The 20,117-nt window shown below is 43.6% G+C and overlaps 1 protein-coding gene across 2 annotated transcripts in view; it reads right to left on the minus strand.

Moving 5' to 3' along the window:
- Positions 1-236: 236 nt before the first annotated feature.
- Positions 237-20,117, minus strand: part of SPEG (striated muscle enriched protein kinase) — a 187,105-nt gene continuing 167,224 nt past the window's right edge. For both annotated transcript variants that reach the window (XM_083153761.1, XM_083153760.1), the window contains exons 36-43: positions 19,240-19,362; positions 16,319-16,480; positions 11,928-13,035; positions 9,683-9,922; positions 7,245-7,468; positions 7,064-7,139; positions 3,228-3,377; positions 237-2,383 (exon numbers count right to left, since the gene is read on the minus strand). In XM_083153761.1, coding sequence (XP_083009887.1) covers positions 2,170-2,383; positions 3,228-3,377; positions 7,064-7,139; positions 7,245-7,468; positions 9,683-9,922; positions 11,928-13,035; positions 16,319-16,480; positions 19,240-19,362 — 2,297 coding nt within the window. In that variant the 3' untranslated portion in view covers positions 237-2,169. The remainder of the gene's footprint in view (positions 2,384-3,227; positions 3,378-7,063; positions 7,140-7,244; positions 7,469-9,682; positions 9,923-11,927; positions 13,036-16,318; positions 16,481-19,239; positions 19,363-20,117) is intronic.

Genomic DNA, 20,117 nt, shown 5'->3' on the forward strand with positions numbered 1-20,117 from the left:
TATCAACTCTTTTGCGTACATTTGTAATGCATGTCTGTATCCGCATTGTGACTCTGTGTGCTTACACATGCATGGTGTGACTAAGAAGCATGCACTGCAGACAAACATTGGCCCACTGAGTCCTTCATCCAACATCAGCAGTGGGGGCCGTTCATAATCAGCCTCTTTGATTCTATAAGTGTGACAAATATATAGTGTAATATAAGTACAGTAGTAAAAGAAGTAGGCACAGAAAATGACTTTATCAATAAGGATTACACGTGAGGGTCCGTGCCATCCATACATTTTATTTTCTCAACTTCTCCACACATAAAAGGGGGAACCTTACAAACTCAAGGAAAGCAACACAAATTCTATTAAATTAAAGGTAAATATATTTATATTTAGTGAATAAATAAGAAGCTCAAGAGCAGCTTGGGGGGCATCTCATGCCCCATCAACAAATGTACAAACTGAAGTGAGTGGCATCATTAAGATAACTGGAGACCCATTAGCCCCATACTCCTGGATCAGCAGAATCAATTCCTCCTTCGGGCGGAGCCCCTCCTCTCTCTTCACCTCTTTGTCTTTCACTCTTTAGCAGCCAAGGTTTGTAGGACCCAGATCATGGGATGGATAGCAACCAGGACTTGCATGACTAAGAATATCACAGTTTAACATTCTCTTTCCAGCTGAAACAAAAGCAGTGTCCAACATGCAGGTTTCCCTTCACAGTTTAGACATTTCTTCCTTTTTGCTAGGTACCGCCAGTAATCCCACTCGGGAAATATTAAAATGGCAGTAATACTTTCTTGAGTGAGTGACACAGATCTTCTGGAGCAGAACACTATTTGTTGAGTACATACAGAGAGAGCTGAACAAACACATGGTCTAACAGGTGTCACAATGGGTAAAAGGAGCAGGACAGAGAACCAGAGAGCAGGCACAGAGTGAGAATGGAAAAAAATCTAATAAATAAGAGCAGAAACAAAACAATGTGTATATACTGTAGAATGAAAAAACAGCAAAAGTGCAACAATATTCCTGGATTCCAAGAATAAATGATTCCAGAATAACATAAAGCAGGAGAGTACAGAGAGATCGTTATCAACAGGGTACTAGAAAATAGAGGAATGGTAAGCATCCTCACAAAAAGATCCTGCAGGTCATACAGTGCTACACATTCTATGACTACATTGCCTAGTTCATATAAATGATGTCTAAAGACATCCAATCCAAGGCTAGATCAGTTCTCTTAGCTACCTGCTCTGTTGTACCAGTATTGCAGTGCAAACGTATTAGCTCTGAATTCTCCGGCCCTCTCCCAATAGACCTCTGCATCCTTTCTACCCCCCCCCCCCCCCCCATCACTGTGTGCCCCTCATGGTAATCCTTACTGCTTGTCCAGGTGTCACATGACCATGTATTGCAGCTTCTCTTCCTTCAGGAAATGAGAACATTCTGTCCACGGATGTTCGGAGATTCTTTAAAAGTGTTCTGAAGAATATATAGTTTTGTAAACAAACACCTTAGATTTCATGACTTCCATTAAGGACACATCTACAGCCAAGTAATAAATAATTGCCTATATTCCCCCGTTAATAGAAACTTATGGCAGCCCATATAATAATGTTCTTCTTGTTAGCAAACTAGGGAAAATGAATTACTCTAAATTAATAAAATTAAATAACACTTAAATTCAACCCAGTTTGAATTGTTAAGACCACTCGTCAGGAAGCAATGCTAACCAGTTCCTGGAAATACATATGTAAACCAAGGGCATTATAAAACGATCCAGGTTTTTTAGCCCTAAAGCATTTTCCAGCAGAAAGATTTTTGCCAATTGTCTCTTTGGACTGAGGTCAAGAGTGGAGGATACAAGCCAGCTGGTGATGGAAATGGGGGTTTTGTTACATGCATCATGCACCCACTTCTCTTGTGTTTCCTCTTCCTCAGTCTCACTGGATTCTTCTATTCCTGTTATCGACTTATGTTGCCCACCAGTGTGCCCAGGACTCCCTTGTCCCATGGGGCAGGGATGTGGGGTCCACTATATTTACACTCAGAGTATAAACTTTTGTCTCCGCTGAGTACAACTTCTCTGGGACTGCTGGTGTTCCACATCGTCCAGTGGAAAGCACCTTCGGCTTCATGGCCACCTTATTTATTGTCAAAGTCCTTTCACCATGGTCACTGTGTGACAGGAGCTGATGGCTGTGTACCGTGGTAAGAGCGGAGAAGGACTTTGTGCTTGGTAGCGCTGTCTGAGCGTCTTCTTTGCTGCTCGACCAGGAACTCCTTGAGGCGGTTAGTGGTGAAGGTGAGGGTCTGTCGTCGAAGCTTCATTAGATAAGCATCCTGAACCCATGGGTTTGAGAAACATTCTTGTAAGGAGGGGCGGCTCCTGTGAATAAATAGTAAATGTATAAACATGCTGTTTACTTTCAATAAGGCTGGAAAGAGCATAAGTAAGTAATAGAGCTTAAATTGAACCTCTCTATAAGTCCAATTTATATACTGTAGGAGCCAATCACCTTGCCAGGGGCTGGGAGTGTGACAAATGCATTGTGCCAACCATTAATCCTGCCTCTACCAACTAGTCTCTGGTGGGTATATTAGTGGCATTGTATTAGGGATAATTACAGTATATTAAAATCATTACTATTCTGAATAATGTGTCACTGTCCATTAATACTCTAGTATTAATGGGCATATTGGTGGCATACCACCACTAATAGAGATATAGGGGTTGATGTATCAAGCAATAATAGACCAGGAAGCATTTATTAAATACTTTACTGTACATTATATACAGTGTGGGGGGGGGGGGGTTACTATGGGAAACTTCTCCACTCTTTTCACAGCTTGATGCATCAGCCCCACAGTGTAAGTACATTAATACTTCTGTTATTTTCAAATCATTTTGGGCCAGATGCACGAAGCTTCAAAACTGGGGAGTGATAAACAGCGAGCCAATCAGCTCCTACCTGCCATGTCACAGTGTTTGGAAAATGTCAGACAGGAGCTGATTGGTTGTTTGTTTATCACTCTCCACTCACAGTGCAGTACCTGGCTCCTGCCATGCCACAGTAGAAACCGATGTTTTGGTGTCACTGCTCAGCAGGTGACAACCATGTGTAGTATGCAACCCCCCTCACACCCCCCTTTGCGATGTCAATGATACAACATGATATAACTGAATAGCCTGTGCTGAATCCTTGTTGTACTGAGTATGTGCAGCCACTCACCAGGGATAAATGGACAGCAGCTTTCGGATGAATAGAGAAGCACTTTGAGATGCATTGGAATACAGCTTAAAAATGTCAAAACGTCCTGCTATGATCTTATTTTCTGTTTCCATAGGGTCCAATTCAAAGAAAGGAGATCGTCCACTGAGCCTGTGCAAGTGGTACAAATACATGAGTTACATTGGAGGAAATTTCTTTACACTTTTATCATCGACTTACAACATACACATAGGACACAGTACAGAAGCATCCTGGGTATAGTATTTAAGATACAGATGGAGCAAGCTCCATCTTTGCAGGTGCTGGCAATAGAATCGCCAGCACCGCCAGTGGCTGGCTACCACCAGGGGCGCGCGCGCACGAGACGCTCGTGCGCCCCTTTGCAAACGGAGCCTGCCGCCGGTCCCTACCGCCTCCCCCGCTGGTCCCCCTCGCTTCACCGACCCCCCCCCCCCCCCCCAAACTGGGCAGCATCTCCCTGAAGCAGGGACGGCCAGGGAGACGCTGCCCAGCCGCCGTGATACTGGGACGCACGTGCTTGTGAGACGCACGCGCGTCTCAGTCTCTATCGCCGGCGCTCGCCAGTGCAAGGGATCTGGCGAGCGCCGGCCAAGGATGATGCCCGCTCCATCTGTACATCAAATATATTTTTTATGGCAATACGAATAGAAAATGTAAAAGGCCTTTCAAACCGCTTGAGGTCTTATCTAAATCAAGCTACTCCAGTAAAGTTACCCCCCCTCCCCCACCCATCCAGGTAATAAAGGTATCGTCAAGGTTTAATAATGAACAGGACACAAACCTAACACACCGGTTAAATGCAGGTGGTACAGATGATAGAGCCAAAGCGTCTATAAAGAATTGGCAGCTGGGATATAACACTGTATGTGTATGCGCTGGAGAACTCAGACAGCAGGCAGATTGTACACATCATGGATTATTTTTACTAAAGTGAGGGTTTTTAGAAGTGGAGATGTTGCCCATAGCAACCAAACATATTGCAGCTATTTTCTTCTAGAAGGTGCTAGATAACTAATTCTGAGAATCGAGTTGCTACAGGCAACATCTCCACTTCTAAAAACCTGCACTTAAGTAAATCTATCCCCAGTCCCAATATGCCATGCATCGCAAGAGTGAGTCGACAGGTCCCATGCAACTCCGCTAGCACTGGTGGGCCTCCCCCCCCCCCCCCCAAAAAAAAATATGCCTTAGTAGCAACGCAATGTCTCTAGAGCCCACTGGAAGACTGTGCTGATTAAATTGATATTTGCCACTTGTATATATAAGCGTATGAAGAACAACTGATCTTGAACAGAAGCTGTGTCCACTGCATCGTATTACTTCATATACAGATTCACAGTCACACACAGATATACAAGTATCATATATCTACATATAAATGCATGCTAGCTGTTGTCCCTGACATTGACACACTCATGTATGGATATCTATACCAGGTTGAACTAGATGGACGCAAGTCTTTTTTCAGCCTTACCTACTATGTAACTATGTATGTCCCTACGATGCCCTGAGCCGGTGCCAGGGGGTCTGCGCATGTGCATTTATTGTTGCCCCCCTGCTGTCTGTCGGTCTGTAGCTGATAGGCTACCATGGGCTTCTGCCAACTCAGAATGGCGTTAGCCCAGGGACCCGATGTATTGCTACCTGTCATTGATACATCGGGCAGCATCCATCCCCCATAGAAACCTATGGGTGATGCAGCTTCGGGTGGAGCAGGAGGGACCGCAGCAGAAATGATAAATGGGGCCCCTATATCTCCTCCTGTGTATCTGTTTTCTCCTCTTTTCAGCCCTTCCCCTTTTTTGTCCTGCAACTTTTCATTTAAATTCCCAGGGATAATCCTGGAAAAGAAATGTACTATTTCCCCTTTTCGGCTAATATTTTTATTCACCCTTTTCTTTCTCTTCTACTACTGTGTTGCTATATACTGTACTCTGTGTCTCCCTTTTCTCTCTATCTTATCTTGTTAAGTTAGCTGTCAATCATTTGTGTTACTACCTGTAGCTCACAGGACTAGTATAAAAGCAATTGGATGATATCTTAATCTCCTGAAAGACTTAAGGTGCGTACACACAGATAGATTTGGCCAACGGTTCTATCTAGTTAACAATTTCCTCTGAACTCCTGCACAAACAATTTGGTGTCAAATGATGAACGATTGTACAAACCATTGCACATGAACAATTGATCTTTAACGATGGTGGAGGGAGAGGGAGCCAGTCAATAAGCCTTACCAAATCGTTCATCGTGCATACACATGAAACGATTGGTACACATTGCTAACGATTGGGCTATGATCTTTCTGCATGCAGGAAAGATCATCGACCTCTACCAACGACCGGCGGGTATTCGCATTGTCCGTTATATCGCTCATACACGGAACAATTTGAGCGATTGGTCGTTTCAATGGGTCGGGAACACCCAGATCTTTTGCCAAATCTATCCATGTGTACGCACCTTTAACCCCTTCCCGACATATGACGTACATTTACGTCATATGTCGGGTGCGGGGGAATCAAGCCAGCTCACGGAGTTCGCCGATCGTGGCCGTTTAACCCTTTAAGCACCGCGGGCAAAGCGACCGCAGTGCTTAAATAGCTGATCGGAGGGGGGGCGCCCCCCTCCGGCGCCGATCGGGGCCCCCCGCAGCGAGATCGGAGGGTGCCGATCGGTTGCCATGGTAGCCAGGGGTCTAATGTAGACCCCTGTGCTGGCCGTGTATGCATACCTATTACATCCTGCCTCAGGCAGGATGTAATAGGAAGTGCATAAAATCACTACGTTCAGCCATAGAGCTCTATGGCTGAACCTAGTACAGGCGATCGCGCCCCCTAGTGGTCAAGTACACTAGGGGGTCTTGTAGTAAAAGTAAAAAAAAAAAAAAAATAAAGTTTAAAAATAAAAAAAAAATAAAAAAATATTAAAAGTTCAAATCACCCCCCTTTCCCCATTTCACAAATAAAAATAAATAAAAAAAAAAAAAAAAAAACATATTTGGTATCGCCGCGTTCCTAAAAGTCCGATCTATTAAAATATAACATTAGTTATCCCGCACGGTTAAAGGCGTAAACGGAAAATAATTCCAAACGCCAAAACTACGTTTTTTGGTCGCATCGCGTACCCAAAAAAAAATAACTAAAAGAGATCAGAAAGTCGCCCATATCCCATAATTAAATTAATTAAAAAGTACACTTCAGCCCGCAAAAAATGAGCCCTCACCCAGGTCCGTAGGTGGAAAAATAAAAAAGTTATAAGCCGCAGAACATGGCGACGCAACGCAAATTAGAAAAACCGTAAAAGTTGCGATTTTTTTTTTTAGTGGTAAAACATAACGAAAACTATATAAGTTTGGTATCACCAGAATCGTAACGACCCATAGAATAAAGATAACCCATCATTTTAAACGAACTATGAACTCCAAAAAAACCGTAACCAGCGCAAAATTGTGGAATGGCGGTTTTTTTTTTTTTTTACCCCACATTGAATTATTTCCTGATTCCCCAGAATATTATACGGTATAGTAAATGGTACCATTACAAAGTACAACTTGTCCCGCAAAAAAAAAGCCCTCATGTGTCTATATAGCCGGAAAATTAAAAAAGTTACGCTTATTTGAACGCAAGGAGGAAAAAAAAAAAAAAAATTAGCATAAAAGGCAATGTCGGGAAGGGGTTAAGAGAAGAGATCGACTGCATCAGTGAATGTATAAACTAGTGTATGTGTGTACATAATAGTTATCTCCCTGCCTTTGCCTATGAAACTGAGAATGCTGCAGTTGAATGCATAGCTCCCGCTCAATCACACACATTACTTACATGATATATGACAATACTCCTAATCCCCATACATCAGCAGCTGGTCCAACAGGATCTCCTTTTATCACCTCTGGAGCTACAGGAAAGCATAAGGCCATCACATAAATGAAATACTACAATATAACAGCAGGCATAAGTAATGCAGAGTAAGTGGTTACAATATTTACAGAATCCTACATACACATGTATTCCAGGCTCCCCACGCGTTTCCCCAGCTGACGTGGGATGAGAGGATTGAATGTCTGAGCACTCCCAAAGTCAATGATCTTGACAGTGTTCATGTAGGACACCATAATGTTCTCTGGTTTAATGTCAAGATGCAGGATCTTCTGTTCATGGAGATATTCCAAACCCTGCAGGATCTGTAGAATGTAAGTAACCACATCATCCTCAGAGTAACGGAACCTGCAGATACAGAGAAAATGTATCAAACCTAGAACCATAGTAAAAAGTGGTAAATATACTTAATAAGGGGAGAAAAGTCATGTAGAAATCTATAAAAAGAGGTGTAAATATTCATATTCTATGTTCTATGTCTTGTGGTACGTCTTCTGCTCATTAATCTCAAGAGCAAATGATTAGGTATGTGTTACATTAAATGTGTGCTATAGTGTGCGTGTGTGCTTGTATAAATATACATATTATCTATAAGGTTAGAACCATCGTCTTGAAAGGAATGATCAGATGTGTATCCTGAGATTTTAACAAAGAATTTTTAATAAAAATACAATTTGTACTGTTATCAGTTGTGCATATTTCTCTGTATTTGTCCAAACCACTGGTGAAAAATCATGTGGTGTATAGCATTAGCGCTCACTATATATTCTATTTCTACCCTTTTCTTATCTCACACTAACAGGGGGTATCTATAGAGTAGCTGCTTAACCATTTGCGGCACACTTGGGGTCATTCTTTGTTATATATATATATATATATATATATATATACACATACATACACTTCGTGTGGCTGGCACTCCCTGGCCTATACAGTTTAACTTGCCCGGTGCCCTCCAATACCTTTCCCCGTCAGTCTGGCAGGTACAAACAAATATTTCCAAGACAGGCAGCACTCTCGGACGATAATAAAGGCAATAGACAATGCTCTGGTGTTCAACGTTTCAGTGCCCTGTGCACTTTTATCAAGAACAGTGGAACTGTTACACTGTTCTTGATAAAAGTGCACAGGGCAAGAACATCAGAGCATTGTCTATTGCCTTTATTATCGTCCGAGAGTGCCGCCTCTCTTGGATATATATATATATTTCCACTTCTGCGGCACTCACGGATATAAAGTACAGATCACTCAGCTGTAGTTACCAACGTTTCGAAATTTTATTCATTTCGTCATCAGGGTATATGCCCTGATGACGAAATGAATAAAATTTCGAAACGTTGGTAACTACAGCTGAGTGATCTGTACTTTATATCTGTGAGTGCCGCAGAAGTGGAAATATATTGTGTGACCCCATGCTGGAGGTTACTTTGAGGGCACCGGAGCCAACTTCTTCTCTACATACGTGAGTGCCGATTGGACTGAGTTAATATATATATATATATATATATATATATATATATATATATATATATATATATATATATAATTTGTTTCTATATTCTGCTTTTCACATGTTACCAGTCGTCTTCTGGAACTCTATGAATATGCATGAGAAATAATGAGAGTGTGGAAATCCCATGTACTGATAGGAGCATGAGAAATGGCCTGCGACAATGGGCAGTATTCAATGAGAAAAATTCACTGTGTTTTATGGCGAGTTTGTGCTTTTCTCGCGTTGGATGGAGAATTTTGGTCTCAAAAAGCGAGCAACCCTATTCAACGTGCACTTCTCGCCGTCTTTCTGAGTGATTTTCGCCGTGTCTCTCCGTGTACCAATTCTCCATCTTTTCATGGAGAAGTGGAATGTGAACTTTTAAAATAAAAGTTTTTTTTGTTTTCATTTTGGTGTAAAAAAATCAGGAATTTTATTCTGTGAAAGGGCATGCTATTTTTATTCATGTGCTTATAGCACATGAATATATATTTAATTTAAAAAAAATTTTTTTTTTTTACACAGAGCAGCCAGCAGGGGGCCGAGAGCCGCTCATTAGATATTCATATATTCACTGCACCCGATCATTACATATGCACGATCGGGTACAGTGAATACCCGGTCCCCTGTTGGCTCTCCCGGGGGGCAGCCTGTGCTGCCTGGCTCCCGGGGAGGCCACCTCCCCCCCACATACGTTCTGGGGCAGGCAGGGAGACTTCCATCTCCCTGCCTGCCACCGTCCCACGGCTCCCTGCAGCGGACGCTCGTCAGCTGCAGGGGTTAAGATTCGCCGCGAGGGGCAATGAGCCCCTCCGACATTGAATACTGGGAGAGCGAGTGGCAGCCAGCCCTCCGGAACACAGCGAGCGTGCAGCGAATCCTAAACAGGATTCGCTGCACATGGCGATATTTCACATTGAACACTGCCCACTACATTGGCTCTTAATGATCATATGACCTTCTTCCTACAACAGCCACGCTACCACTTAGAATACATTTTTCAGATCTAATTATTGTAATGCCACCTTTAATATGTAAATGTGCACTGACACTTCATCCATGTACCCTACCTTTCTACCAGGCAGTAAAGGATTTCCCTCCCAGTGCACTGCTCTGAGATCAATACGAGATAGCGCGGTGTGATGTACGCCTCGTGCAGGCTCAGGATACGCTGGTGGTGTAGGCACTTCAGGACCTCATACTCTTGCAGGACACTCTGCTTATTTTCTTGCTCATAGGGGACGATTTTTGCCATGAAGTGCTTTCCTGTTGCATTCTCCTTACACTCCCGAATCACCCCAAAGCGACCCCTGCAGAGAGTGTTATACTATGTTATATACAATATTTCTATAATAGAGACACAAATCTAATAATAGCACAATCATATAAATACACATATAAAAAGTAGCAAGAATTTACCACTAAACTTTTTATATGAGAATAGATTCACAAATCCTACTGTATATAAGCTAAGGAGGCCTCGAGTTATCAATTTGTAAAAAAATCTGTTTTAAAATATATATTAATACTAACTGAATACCCCTGATTCGTGAAAATGTGCAGAATAAGTTTCAGCTACGCGTTTCAGGGAATCAAGCTCCTTCCTCAGGCAGCCTATTTTGCAAATTTTCATCAAGCACTTTGGATGCACTTGGACACTTTATTTATTTGGAACAGATGCACCAGCACTTTGTCCAAGACTTCGCCCTAAGCAATCTGTGGTGGTGCCGCGGACTTTGCCTAAAGTATAGCCCACCGAAGCATCAGGATGGTGTGCTTGGCAGAGAAGGAGCTGAGCGCACCATTACAAACATGGCAGCGCACAGTGCTGAAGCTAGTGGCGGTGAGCTGCCCTGTGGGTGATGCTGGACAGTTCCGCGCCCTTAGAGCATATGCATTGCATATATGCAAGGCACTGCTGGCCCTACCCTATTTATGACCCTGCTTTGGATACAGGCTTGCTGGCCCAAGCAGTGTGATTTCTATTGCCACACATCCTGTAGGTTACTCAGCTGTGTTTGGTCACAGAAGCCTGCAGTAAACATGTCGGTACTAAAGACGGCTTCTGCTGCTTTTGCATATATCTTGCTGTCCCGTTACCAAGGAGAACTCAGTAAAAATGCTGATTAGACCTGTAGAGCAGAAACCTAGTTTTGTTGTTATGTAGGTGCAACACAAGTGCATCAGTGAGGACCTCCCTGATCAGCTCAGCCCGTTCACAAGGCACACAGCCCAATCAGATAGTTTGGCTATTAATGACAAATGACAACAGGTAGGTAAATTAGAAAACTAAGGGCCTGATTCAGGCCTGTTCGCTAGGCTGCATATACCCGCTTACCACGCCACCCGCATCCCCTTGCTAGCATGCCAGGGGATATGTACGAGGAAACATCCCCTTGCACGTGACCTAAGGGGAGAAAAATCATTCAATGTTCGCCGACCATCAAATGATTTTTCTCCCCTTCTGAAATAAAAGTCAGTCTGAACTGACCTTTATTTCCTCTAGAGATGTCAGAAAAGGGGGCTGGCCCTGACTTCATGTGACGTCAGCCCTCCACCCCGAGCAGGCACTGACCCACCTGCATACCCAGGGAAATGCCCAGAGTTTTCATGGGGATGCCCATAAAATGATGGCCGTTCCCCTGCACCAGCCCCCTCTGCGCCCTGGACCTTCCCTTACTGTGCGGCAACTTGGGAGTGTGAAACCTCACAGGAGGTTTGCGCATGCGCATATTCAAGCATGCGTATATCCCCCTCCATCCAAAATGGGGCCGAATTCATACTCCTATGAATGGATGTCTAAATTGGCCCCTAAATCTGGTGCACACATTGCAGGTTACAGAGCTGTTTACATACAATAAATATATCAAGTTCAATTAAACTAGATAATTATATGAATATATTACTAACAATCAATTTATAACTGAAGAAAAAAAGTTGTTCTATTGGCCAAGTAGAGCTGGGACAATGACATCCAACAATTATCATATCAAAATATTGTTTAGCCTGAGGGCCAGATGTACTAAGCTTCAAAAATGATAAAATGGAGAGTGATAAACCACCAACCAATCAGCTCCTGTCTGACATTTCTCAAACCCAGCCTGTGACATGGCAGGTAGGAGCTGATTGGCTGGCTGTTTTTCACTCTCCATTTTATCACTTTTGAAGCTTAGTGCATCTGGCCCTGAATCACTAACATACTTATTTATTCCTGCTTTACCACTGATTTTTGGGGGGGCCTTTCGCAACTGTTTATTTAATGTTCTGCACATAAAAATAATATAAAATAATAAATTACAGGCTGTGAACACTCACCTTGCTTTCTCATCCAGAAATGTGTAAGGTTTCTGAGGTACCCCTTGACGCAGAGTGGTGCTTTCTCTTCCTGAGGGAGTTACTCTTCCCCCTGGTGTATACCTGGCATCTTTGGAAGGGGTTACACTCCTTACCAGAACTCGCGTAGGAACTGTCTGTGCAACTGGTGCTGGAGGAGGCGACTTTGGAGTCTCTTTGGTTGGTGAGGATGGTGGCATTGATATAAACGAGGTGACCATGTAAGTTGGGTATGTAGGGGTGGACGGCTTAGATACTGGACTGGTGGGAGGGGATGGGAAAGAAGGTATAGAATTGGAAGTTGGACTTACAGGTGTAGCAAGAGATGAGGATTTAAAGGGGGGAATGTGTAACATGATTGGAACAGAGGGCATAGCAGCAGTTGGTTTAGGAGCAACTGGTGGTGGAACCCGTTGCTCTGTGGATATTGGATGTGGTAGGCTAGATGGTCCTTCAGATACAGTAGATTTAGCAAAATGTGGGGTGGGGAGAATTTTCACTGGGGGCACAAAAGTTACTGAGGGAGTATACTGTAACTCAGTAGGTGATTTTGCTTGCTGCACAGATGTGACTGGTGTAATTTTTGCAGCAGGTTCAGGGGCAGGTTTCACTTGTTGTACTGGTGCAGCAGGGGGAACTCTTAATCGGGAGACAGAATTTCCAGTAGTCACCGCCACTGTTACTGTAGAAACATGGGTATTGACACCTCCACCTAGTGGAGGTTCCGGTGACTGCAGCCTATTAACTAAAGGACCTTGACTTGGTGTCTCAACCCTAGCAGTGGTTTGTGGTAAGGGCCTGTGTACGGTGGGTGGAGTTGGAACAAGTCCTCTTTGACGTCTTGGAGGAGTTGGAGGAGGAGGTCCTTTCCAAACTGACTGTATAGTAGAAGTAGGAGCAGCATTTGTAGCAGGAGCCATAATAGCAGGAGGAGATCCGGCTGATGACACCTTGGAAGTGGTGACAACTGCAGGAGACACTGATGCTGCAGAAGTGACACGAGGAGAAAGTGGTCCAAAAGCAGATATTGTTGGCGCTACTGGTCGTGTTTTGTGGGCAGCATGAGTCAAAGAAGGTGATGGTTTGTGGTCTGCAAACAGAAGAAAAACCATGAGAGGGATACTGTACATATCAGAGCACACAGAGCTGAACCAAAATAGTGCCTAAGCTATGGTATAACACATATGTGAAAACAACTGATTGTGTCAGACCAGCCTTCAAAGATCACAAGAAATATGGTGTCCCAAAGAAACACACAAAAAGATCATGAGACAGTAGTGCAGCTCTACCGTGTTTTATGAAATTTTTGGATTATTCTTACTTTTATTCATATATAATATGCAATTTTTTATTTTTTTTTACAAATGCCACTAATTTGTGCTACATTTTTGGATTTCTTACTTTGGATCAGAAAAGCATGTCCCATTTTTAACACTCTGTAAATGACTGCTTTACTATTTTCCTACTTAATTCATGCTTATTAGTCTCCTTTGTGTATTTCATAACTCATGAAGGTAAGTATGGGTGCTCTGAAATTGCATTTATTGAAACTGACACAGGAAGGAACCCCCTTCTGCTGTGATACATTGTTACATTACACAAAGGTTGTCCATTTGAAAAATAAAGATCATGATGCCTCCAAAGTAGTGCAACTATACAAATGCTCCTGAAGAAGCCAGAATACCACATCCGGGGAAATGCGTTGAGCCTTTCTAACCACCCCCAACTGGCATTAGCACCCACTGGCTGTGTAGTTGAGAACCCACCATCTGAATACTGGATATTGCATTTGGGATATTTGCTTTGACCCTAATTAACCAGTGAACCTAACCAGTGAACCAAGCTGCAGTTCTCTCAAGGACCCTGCAATTGCTCACAACCTCAAGTGCACTTTTCAGGAGGATAAAGGGGACACGTCTGAGGACGTAGAACAATCCAATTTCGCCTCTCCAACCTCTCACAATCCATTCATCATCATGGAATGAGCCTATCAGCCTATACTTATCATCTTGGAGTGGTAATATAACATTTTAATAACATTTCCAGTTGGAATTGTGTGATTCCTTCACATTTTTACAGACAATACAGCTCTAGAGATACTGTGGCATCTCTTTCTTAATCCTTTTATTTTTCATAATATGTTTTGTGATGTTCATTGTGATATACTGTATTATTAACAAAGTCTTTTTATTAGAAATTAAAATATTTTGTTTTTAAACAAACCATATTGTTTATTATTCAGCCAGCGCTGGCACACCTTTTCCTTTTCCAAATTAACATTGTGGGGGAGTGACTACCCCCGTGCCAGCTGCTGCTAATTGCGCAACAGACTATTCTTTTGTTGTTTCAACTACAAATGTTGTTTGGACAAGCAAAATGGCAAAGTCTCTATATTTAAAAGTTCTCCATTCCGTCAAGCCCTACCCTGCTACTTTACTGTGTGTGTATGTTTGGTTCCGGTGGATAGACCTACAGTGTCTACTCTAGATAAACAGTCGATACATCAACACCAGAAACTCAACTTGCACTAGGTTGTCATTGACAAAAGGTCAACATGCAAATAGGTCAACATGGCCAAAAGATCGACACAAGCAAACTGTCGACATGACCAAAGATCAACACAAGCAAAAGGTTGACATGAAAAATGGCGACACAAGAAAAAAGGTCAACAAGAGTTATTCACAACAACGTTAAATTGTTCTGACATTATTGGAGCCTGTTTATAATGTAATATTTGTGGCTAGTTCCCTGAAAATGGGTTAGCTGCAATTATTAAGTACCACCGGCATGTAACTAGAAGGGACCGCAGCAGGAATCTCCAATACCTGCTGTAATCCTTCTTGTCCCAACCACAGCCACATCCCCATAGGTTTCTATGGGGGATATGATGCTGCCCGATTTACCAATATCCAGAATGCTGTGAATATCCTGCAGCTGCCGCCATTTAGAGATGGTGGTAGCCCATTGTCGCCTATGGGTCAGCTCGGGGTCAGATCCCCCCCAGCTGAGCGAATCACAGGGATGGGCTCCTTTCGAAGCCCCTGTCCCTGCATGTGCAGGAGGAAACACCCTGTTGATAGGATGGCATAATGCAATGCTATCCTGGTTGGTAAGGATTTTCCGAGATCGCATTGTACTGTATATCAGAGTTGCCTACCCTCCTGGAATGGCCACGAGGCTCCTGAAAATCGGAGGGGGGAAAGTCCCCAGCATTGCTGCCAGTCTCCAGCGACCCCTCCTCGGTGGGACCAAATGACACAGATGGTGTCATTGTAGCCTCGCCCACCGCTGTGCAATGCCATAGCTCTGCTGGGAGGGGAAGGGGGGGTGGGGGGCAGAAAGTAGGCATCCCTATTGTATATGCAAAGACTGTGGGATTGTGCATATTTAGCACACACACTGAGCATTGTAGGCCTGAATTGTGTGTACCCAGTTTAAGGGGTTTGTTTACTATTTAATTATGTCATTACTCTTTATGGATTAATATATTGGTATATTGTATAATTCTGATTGGTTGTTATTGGCAAACTAACTGCAACACTTCTAGCGCTGTCTAAATATGTGTTTCAGTTCTTACTTTGGCCCATTGGGATTGAGTAATCCCATTTATACTGCAGCTGTAGTGATTGTCCTTTTAGCACTTAGAAAAATATTTCTCTTTGTTTTTATTTACTAAATGTCTGGTTCTAAAATACAGCATTTCCCATCAAGTTTATGCTGAAAACTTAAAAGGGCAAAGCTTTTCTTAGCAATACAGAGCTAGCAAAAGCAATGCAGTTTAACATTTTAGGAATAAAATACTATTGGAACTAGTACCGGGTTTTAAGGTGCATACACATGGGCTATAATCGCTGCCAATATGGTCGCTGAGCGACCATATTGCCAGCGATTGGAGTGTGCACCTGGCGATGGGTGCGCGCTCCCGTTTTTAGCCCCCTTATGATCGCTGGTCGCAGGAGCTTGCTGATTCCCTCTGCGGACCCGCCCGGCAGAGGTTCCCTTTCATCAGCGACTATCTCTGGTCGCTGATGAAAAGGAGACACTGAGCAATATATTGCCCCCGTGTGTACACAGCTTATGCATCAGGCACTTAGTAAATAAACCCCTAAGACTGAACGAGCACAAATAATAAACTATTCTTGCTCTGCATTTACTATATGCATTTGTTTCAGATTTGTAAATGTGCACATAAAAGACCACAAAAGAGAATGTATCCCTATAGTCAGATACTACACAAGACAGATATGGAGGAGGGAGCAGATAGTGACTGGGGGTCGGGTGGAGAGAGTTTGTTATCTAAAAACTGTCACAGCACAAAGTAAAAGTACACTGCAGAAGCCGTCACTCGCCCCCTCCTTCCTGGTTTGGCTTACCACTGCCATCTATAACAACAGTCTTGGACAAATTGCTGTAGGGACCTTGACCCGCCTTGTTCGCACATGCCACACGGAACCTCACCGAGCTGGCAGGCAACTCGGTGACATTGAAATAGCAGTCTTTAATATTGGGGCTGACCACCTTCCACTCTTGTTTCCCTACAGAAGTATAGAAGATGAACAAAGATTAGTAATATACTATAGAATGTAGTACAAAATCAAGCTGGTTCATTTACAAACTGCAATAAACAAATGCGGATTTTACTAAGTGTATCACGATCTCTCAGATCTTTGCTAAGAAAATTGCTTTGTGCCCTCTTGGGAAACTGCGAATGCCTTCCCTAAATTGCATCAGCCACCCTGCCAGATCATTTAGCCATTTATTTGTAAACCTTTATGGGCTGTGCCGAAACTATACTTAGCGAGACACACCCTCATCCACCCTTCTGCAGAATCAAAGTACAGTATGATCTTTTGCACCATCTATAATGGCCCCTTTTTTCACACAATTCCAAATTAATATTTGTAAAATCTACCACAAAAGTAGATCAGGGTTGCCGACCCTCCCGGAATTTGCGGCAGTCTCCCGAAAATCGGGTCCCCCTCCCGACCCCCACTGAGCCCCCCCCGATCGCGGCATTTAAATGCCGCAATCCGCGGGATTTCAGAGGAGTGTCATGGCACAATCGTCTCATTTTAGCCCCGTCCCCTCCATGGAGATTAGTTATTTCGGCTACTTGTCGTAATGGGGGCGGGGCTTAATGATGTCACCATTAAGCCACGCCCCCAAACTCGTAATGAAAGCTTCCTCTCCGGGCTTCTCCCGGAGAGGATTTTTTGCAAGTCGGCAACCCTGAAGTAGATGTGTGACTAAAGCAATGCAGAGATCCATTTTTGCCACAACCTCCTATATTAACTGCTGTGGATCAAAGGGATGCGTTCATTTGGTCTACAGCATTATGGTCGACAGTCATTAGGTTGACACCATAAGGATGACATGGGAAAAGGTCGACATGGGTCTAGGTCGACATGTAATATCTGCCCCACCTGCAGCGCACATGGTTTTGCCCATTTTCCAAACAAATTTGTACTGCAATCAGATCTGAATAGGGGCCTATGTGTGGGCATAGTTTGGTACCTGGCACTGTCCTCAGTGCCCCACCCTTGGTGCAAAAGATACACCTGACAACATTTAAATTTCCAGCCAACCTTCATGTGCTTAGTTCCAGAGCATGCACAGGTGAAAACTTGCTACTGTACATATGCTTGAAAAAGTGCACAATGCACCAGCCCCTAAATATTTAAACAGTGTTCCCAGTTTGCAGAGGATTGAATAATACTATAAGTAGGAATCACTAGAAAAATATAGTGAATATATTTAAAAATCCTCCTTGCTGGTATATTCTTCTTTAGCCACATTTCCAAGTCAGATGCATGATAATAGCTTTGAAATTAAAACCTCAGGCTTTGTTACATTGCAATAGATTTATAAAATCAAATGTAGCCCAGTGTAATAACAGCAACTAAGAAATAAGGTGATGCCCAGTGCCAGATTAAGCCTTCGGGGGGCCCGGGGCACTTTAGACAGGGGGGCCCCCTTGCACTTGTCATTACTGGCCGCAAACTGCATGGGGGAATATTACACTGTCAAAACACAGAGTAAAGGCAGTATAAACTTGGTCAATGGGTAACTTCAGGGAATATATATATATATATAAATATATAGAAAGCAGGGAATAGAGAGCGCTTTAGCCACCAACTAGAATTTCCACCAATTACAGTCAAATATAATACAGTACAATATGTAATCATAAAACCAGAGTGCTTTTATTAAAGTTTCAACGCATGCATTGGAGCGTAATTTCTTCAATGGTAAGGAGGGCTGGGATAACCTTCCCCTCAAATGTGGAACACTCCTTGTATCAGATTGTCCCTATATAGGGTCTAAGGGTACGATGTGTATCAGTGACCGGTACTCTTTACCTAGAAGGGCGCCAGCGATTGAAATCGCGGTCGTCGTGGGTAAAAATCGCGGTCATCGCGGTCATCGCGGTCATCGCGGGTAAATCGGGATGGCCGCGATGCCCGCGATGACCGCGATTTTTCCATAGGGAACAATGTTAAAAAGGCTGATTGACCGCGATTTTACTGTTAAATGGCTCAATGGACCCGATTTGGCCATAGGAATCAATGTTAAATGGGCCACAGAGCCCATTAACCCTTAAATGTCCCCCCCAATTTTTAACGCCACCCCACGATCCACGTGAACCCGAAGCGTGGCGAGCGCAGCGAGCCCGCGAGGGGCGGCGGTACGCGTCCTCCGACCTTTTCATGCCCTACTATCCACTAGGGCGTGGAGTGAGAATATAATAGTGTGGCGAGCGCAGCGAGCCACCGAGCCCGAAGCGTGGCGAGCGCAGCGAGCCCCGCGAGGGGACGCGGATACCTTCACAGGTAGACGCGTCCCCTCGCGGGCTTCACAGGTGTCGGCGTCGCCACGGACACCTGTGAAGCCCGCGAGGGGACGCGTATAACTGTGAAGGTATCCGATGGACCCGATATCCCATGCATAAAACCTTTAGCTAAAAAAAACAATATTTTTAAAAATACATGCCAACCAAAGGGGGCCCCTAGCTAGAGGGGGGCCCAGGGGCACTGACCCCTTGTGCCCCCATTATAATCCGGCCCTTGTGATGCCCATAGCAACCAATCACATTCTGTCATTTTTCTGGTGAAGGTTAGCAAAAAGAGATAGACATCTGATTGGTTGCTAAGGGCCACACCTTCTTTCCTGCACCCTTGCCTGTATAGCAGCTTTCCTCATTGTCTGCCAGTGTTCTATACTCTGTCTGTTTTAGTAACAGTGACTCCAAGGAGATGTTAAGACACTACACCACAAGTTCTAGACCCCATCTTACCATTCATTTGACACTCCAGGATATAGGTGCAGGGGCAACTGTGCTCCAAAGATTTCCACAGAACCAGCACTGTGTCCTTATACTTCTGTGGGATCTCCGGTGTGCCAGGAGCTTGGGGAATCCCTGTCCATATAAAAGGGATAATCAAAATATATTTCATACATGATCAAGAGATGTAAAAAAAAAATCTTTTTTGATATATGATGGCAACAAATGTACCATTTTCCAGTACAGTGATTACCAGCAGAAACACATGGGGTCATATGTAACGGCTTGAATTGCAAGAGCAGACTTCAGCAATTAAGCCCATAGATATAAAATGGCAATGATTTACAAGGTATTACCAGGAAAATCACCGGAGTCATGGCAGATTCTGCAGCCCGCATATGGGCCAAGTACTTTTAAAAGACTAGTTAACAAAAGTAATTTTAAGTAAATATGCAGTTATGACACTTCATACATTATTATTATAGAAATGGGTGTGGTTATGTTGATAAAAACAATTAAGCAGTGTTCTGATTGAGGCGTTTAAAGCTGTGTACACACACGGGGGCGATAGGGGCTGAAATAGCTGGAAATACGGTCGCTGGCGACCATATTGCCAGTTTGCCAGTGATGGGAGTGTTCCCCGGCGATAAATCGCTGAGTGCGTGCTCCCATTTTCAGCCCCATTCTAATCGCTGGCACCAGCTGATTACCACTGCCCGGCTCCCCCCGGCAGAGGTTCCCTTTCATCAGCGACCATCTCTGGTCGCTGATGAAAAGGAGACACTGAGCAATATATTGCTCAGCATTGAATTGCTAGCAATATATTGCTGAGCAATATACTGTATCTCCCCCCGTGTGTACGCACCTTAAGACCCTTGTTCATATCTCAT

The sequence above is a fragment of the Crinia signifera genome, chromosome 7 (genome assembly GCF_055691185.1).
Source record: "Crinia signifera chromosome 7, ASM5569118v1, whole genome shotgun sequence".
Classification (NCBI taxonomy): Eukaryota; Metazoa; Chordata; class Amphibia; order Anura; family Myobatrachidae; genus Crinia; species Crinia signifera.